The 5,458-nt window shown below is 37.8% G+C and overlaps 1 protein-coding gene across 1 annotated transcript; it reads left to right on the forward strand.

The window, feature by feature from the left end:
• LOC114167359 (ran guanine nucleotide release factor) lies at nt 1-5,172 on the forward strand. The gene is made up of 8 exons (XM_028052435.1): nt 1-847; nt 1,021-1,140; nt 1,264-1,299; nt 1,391-1,528; nt 2,226-2,312; nt 3,745-3,792; nt 3,892-3,968; nt 4,449-5,172. Exons 2-8 carry the CDS (start codon nt 1,066-1,068, stop codon nt 4,582-4,584), a joined length of 597 nt encoding a protein of 198 aa, XP_027908236.1. The 5' UTR covers nt 1-847; nt 1,021-1,065; the 3' UTR covers nt 4,585-5,172.
• Nucleotides 5,173-5,458: the final 286 nt, after the last annotated feature.

Below are 5,458 nucleotides of genomic sequence, written 5' to 3' on the forward strand. Positions count from 1 at the left end.
AGGAGTAACCTCATCAAGGTGTTCCAGCACTAATGCCCGTGCCTGCCGCAAGTCCTCCATGTTTTCTCCATAGCACCGGCAACACCGCCGCCGCAACCACCTGTCCTTCCTCTTCGATTTTCTTCTCCCGCACTAGAACCCTTTTTCCTCCTTCTCGTTTCTCTCTTGTCATCTATGGTTTCCAGCATTGTGATTTTTTCGGCTCTTTGCGAGAGTGATGATGTGAGTGGCTGATGTTCAGTGGTGGGAATATATGATTTTAGGGGTGCAGAAAGAAACAATGGGGGTGCAGGAAGAAAAGGCCAGCAGTAACCCATTCCTATCAGGTCCACAAAACCGAGCTCAGTCCGAGGCAGCCAAACCCAATACACGCTCGTCCACCCCTCTGTGTCTCGCTCTCTCACTCCACACAGGTCTCTCTCCAAAACACGCTGATCTAACTCTCACATTCTCTCAACAACACTAACTCACTCGTCAAGCCACTCTCACATTCTCTCAACAACACTAACTCACTCGTCAAGCCACAACACACTGCCTCATGCCGGCGCCAAAGACGCAACGGCTTCGACCTGTGACGGCCTCGGCCCGACTTTCTCTTGGTAGGTTATTGTGTTGATTCCTTGACCCAGAGCGGGTTTATCTGGGTTAACAACCCACCAAACCTTGGTGGACCGAAACGGGTTCAATGCTTACAGCTTCAGTTCAGGTGGGCCGGTTCAGCCCGTTTAGAGGGTGGGCCAAAATGGGCCGCACTGCATAAACCTACACTAGGTAGCAGTGTCAGAAGAACAAACTAGAGCTTCTGCTTCTGCTGCTGCTTCTTCTCACGTAGTTTGATTCCTCCCAGGTATTCTTACTCCTTTCTTTTTTTTTTTTTTTCTATGTCAACTGTGTCCTTTTTTTTGTAGCCACTACTGTATTTAGCTTTGCTCATTCATGCGGGGTTTATTGGGTTCTGTTAACTTGGTTCACGTGAATTACTTGAACGGGTTGTAATTTCCCGCTTTTGATGTAAACTAGTGTTGTGGTGGAGTTGCTGTCCCTGTTCTTTTGATCGGTGCAAAAATGCCACCAGATATTACTTACCAGCACCCTTTGTTTGGTGGCAAAATATCTTGCACGTTCCCCAACAGGTTCCAGGTCATTCATTTTTGTTTTGTTTTGCATTTGCCTTATTATTTTTTTCTCCTGTATAAACCATTCGAAGACACTGTGTTGTGGCTTTAATTTTGCTGAAATTAAGGTTTTGGCTATTTCTTGTAGGATGTCAGCGACATTCGTGAAGTCCCTGATCATCAGGTCTTGTCATGCTTTTTCATTTAGATTGTATTCCATGTTTTGCTTAATCCTTTTGTTGACTTGATTTTGGGGTATTGATGCTGCTGTATAGGAGGTGTTCGCCGACCCGAACCGAGACGAAAGCTTGATCATTGAGCTTTTAGAATTCAAGTCTGACGTTGCTGATAACGAGAGTGCTGTTTGGTTTCTTCACGACCTTGCTAGTGAAGAGGATGCTGAAGGAACTCTGGTATGTCGTCATTTCATTATGATTTCGTCATATTATCAGATTCTTGAAGTGTTGCACTGTAATTGGTATATGGAAATTGAATTTTATGAAGTTCATCCTATCCTATGTGTTGACAAAGAAGATTTGTGGATTGAATTAGTGATACCAACAGTAGGTGTGCTTTCTGAATATTTGATTATTTTGCTTTTTTACCTTACAGTATCATTTCCAGTGAAAAAAATATGCTTTCGGTGCTTGGTTGATTTAGTTTCATAAAGGGTGCTATAATTTCTATGCTATTTAATCTATCGAAGTTTTCTTTTCAAAGTTTGTTTGTTGGCCCACGGTAGTTGTTTAATATGATCTTTAACTTTGTGTGAGTGTGTTCGATGTAGTTTAGGAGGTTTGCCTGTCATTGATAATTGGAAGACTCAGTTCTCCCTTTCAGCTAACTATAAGATCGCTTGTGATATTTCTTCCTTTAAATTCCAAAGTGATTCGATTTATCAAAGCATTACACTACTTCAATTACTGTGTGAAAGAGCATGTATTATCTCCCAACCCAACACACATTAACAGGAAAAGTAATTTCTGTAAGAGAAGATAGCTTTCTTTTAAAGCTATCCATTTAATGTCTTATTTGTTGCAAAATTTAATTGTGTTTCATGATTATCTAAGGTATTGCGTCATGATCATCTCTCCCCTTTAAATTGATCAGGTTATTGAGCAGTCAGGAGTTCTGGAAGCACCTGGTGTGACGTACTACAATACTCCTGCAGTTGTAACAACTGCAGTGGGTCAGATGGTAATGTTTCTACTTTTGTTTTGGCCTTAATTTATGTTTGTACATCATTTCCTGATCATCTAAATGCGTCACCTTGGTACTGATTTTCTTACACTGTTTCTTATAACTTATCTGGATTGCTAATTAGATTTCACCATCTACTTGCGTGCCTTGTTATTTTCTATATTCGTTGTTCACGGATTGAGGGTATGAAAAGACAGTGTTAGGAGTCCAAAATTAGATCAACTTAACTTCCTGCTTATCTATTATATATTGTTTATACTCTTGAACTTGATATTATTTGATGATATCTTTATCACATAGATTACTTGTGTATTTGTATTGTAGCCTGTTTGCTTACTGCTCAGTGTTAATTGTATTTGTTAATTAGATTATTCATCTTTGTGACCACCCATACCTGAATACTATTAAATCGATCTCTACCCTTAAGATTTTGCCCTAATTTGGAGCATATTTAGGTGCCTATTCATCAGTGTCAGTCTAAGTTTGCATATGAATTTTTCTGGTGTAGTGGTTCTAGGAGGACTTGCTTATAGTTGAAGCATGTTTTTTTTTAGTATGGTCTATCACTTCCGTAGATCTTCTTATTGTCTGCAAATTGCTGATTATCTGAGAACTCAAGCACTTATCTGAGAAAAATGATTGACATTTGGTTTGATCTATATTTGCCTATGTACATGTCTATTTTCAATCTGACATTATCAAATGCAACATTGAGTTCCATCTATGATATGTTCAATTTACTCAATAACCATCTTGAATCAGACATGTCACGTGCCTCTCCATGGTTATAAAGCTGCATAGCCCAAACACCTGATCTGCATATATGCTAGCTAAATAAAGATGAAGACCTAGAAATCTGTTGTGTGAAATAATGTTGGGTTTCCCCAACTGCACCATTTATTTATATTATTATTTCAGTAAAAAGAATTTGAAGGCTACAATTTAGTGCCATAAATGATCCTTATTTCTCAGTCTTGACTTGCGAACAACAGAAATACTCTGGATTTCTGTAACTTCAAGACAGTGGAAACTGGCTAACTTCACATAATAGGACAAAATTATTTCCCTTATTGGTGTAATTTTTGGTTTTTGAAGATTTTTTTAATCAGATATTCATGTTGGAGCTGTACAAGCTGAAAATAAATGTGTTACTTGAAGTTATTTGTAGTGGGTTAATAGTGGGTTATTTGTAATAGCTAAGTATGATACTCATAGGCTGATTGCATTTCGGATTTTAAAGTCTGTTCTCATCTTTCTGTTCCTGTATTAGTCGCTTTTCTTTTTTATTGCAAGAGAAAATTGATGCCTTTTTCATATTGCCGTTTTTCAAGGTTGTTCTTTATATATTGTGTGCATTTGAGTTTTTTCAAGAGTTTTGCACCACTGCGCATGTTTTCAATCACTTACAATCATATGGAATTGTTTGCAGGCAATATCCAAAGGTCGGCAAGGAAGGGAAGCACAAAATATTGTGAAAGTAGGTTCAGCATTACTTCAACATTTGCTAATGCTAATTTGACACTGTTCCTACATCGACTGATCTTTGATTCATTCCAAAATTATTTAATTTTTTCAGGTTTATTTGGCAAATTTGCGTCTTAAAGAAGTTGATACCGATGTTCTTATCACTGCATACGAGCCAATTGTTATAAAGTAAGTTCTAGAATATCTTTTTTCATGACAATAAGCTCTCCCAAACTTGTCCTGCAATTCAAGTTATGCTTGATTGGGTGAGTTCTATTGAGTTTAGGTGGATGTTCAGGTTTGGTTCAAACTTTTTTTGGACTAAATACGCTCACCCCCTGTAGAAATTACACCCAATACACGTCCCCTTTTTGCAGTATTTTGACCTCTCTAATCCATTAGTAAGAAATCAGAAGGTTTGTGTCAATAAAAAAAATTCAAAGTATTATTCTGGTATATACACAGTATTATGAGCGCAGTTTACCTTTCCTTTAGGTAGAAAATTATCCTTTCTGGTCAATATGTTAACATCAAATCGATCGTATTTTGACATGCTAGAGTTAAGCAAATTTGAGATCAAATAAAAAATAAAATGAAATATCATCTGCTGTAGTGAAAGCTCTACATCATGTGCTAGACATGCATTTTGATTCTATTCTTTGTCTTCAGCCCTTTGAGCGAAAGCGCAGTCACAGTTGGTGCTGGTGTAGCCGTTCCAGCTGCTCAAGTTGGATGTACGCCCATGGATGAGGTCTTTAAACTGGCTGTTACAAGCTTCAGGGTTCTTGACTGGAGTCTTTTTTGATGCAAGACCCTAGGTATGCCCGGAGCAAGTTTTTGCTAAACTGTGTGGAGCCAGGCTTTAAAGTTTTTATTTTAGTGAAATTTGGGAAAGGTGCAAATGCCATTTTTATCACTGTATATCCCTCATGTGTTTTTTCTTTGGTCCGTAAGTACTCCAATTTTTTGGCATTTGGTCATGTTTCATGATTTCACATAGTTAACTTCGGATTGTCACTTGTAACTGGATAGAATAATGTGTTTGGAAATGTCAGTGACTTTTCCCTTTAAGGAGGTGATAGATTGGAGTTTGTAATAATGGTTAACGTTACTTTAGATGTTGCTTTATACCCAGCAACCTGGGACAGGAACAACGTGCCTCCTGGAAGCACTGTGATTGCAGCACAAAAGGGCCATAGCCACCAGCTTGTACGTGGTAGGGTTATCTATTATTGAGTTTTGGTGGGCAAAGTAGCTATGGACAAAATGATGAAACACTTGAAGAGAGACTTGTAGACAAGCTTTGCCTACTATAGACTTTCAAATCAATAGGTGACAGACATGTTTCGTGTTAGAGATGAACTTGCATTTAAAAATGTCTTTTTACAAGTCAGACATCAATTTCAGTACTTAAGTTATAGTAGATAATGATAGGATTTCCAGACTGAACAAGATTGAATGACAACATAGTTAAAACGACTCCAATTCGTTTTATGAATAAACAAATAATGTTCTGGTGTTTATTTGCTTTATTTTTGGAACCCAGATAGAAAACAAGATATCAGTACATCTGTCAAACACTATATGGCATGAAAATTTCAGCAATTCTATGTCCTTGAAAAATTTGAACAATATTGTTTGGTTCCAACTTCTAAGATATCAGTGAATTTCAGCTTTTC

Source organism: Vigna unguiculata, chromosome 2, assembly GCF_004118075.2.
Source record: "Vigna unguiculata cultivar IT97K-499-35 chromosome 2, ASM411807v1, whole genome shotgun sequence".
In the NCBI taxonomy this organism is placed as follows: domain Eukaryota; kingdom Viridiplantae; phylum Streptophyta; class Magnoliopsida; order Fabales; family Fabaceae; genus Vigna; species Vigna unguiculata.

Excerpts from the sequence above, each read along its gene's own strand:
- LOC114167359 (XM_028052435.1), top strand. The coding sequence starts at position 1,066 with ATGCCACCAGATATTACTTACCAGCACCCTTTGTTTGGTGGCAAAATA. Across the intron at positions 1,300-1,390 it reads GTGAAGTCCCTGATCATCAG|GAGGTGTTCGCCGACCCGAA; the intron begins GTCTTGTCATGC and ends GCTGCTGTATAG. Across the intron at positions 3,793-3,891 it reads AAGCACAAAATATTGTGAAA|GTTTATTTGGCAAATTTGCG; the intron begins GTAGGTTCAGCA and ends TAATTTTTTCAG.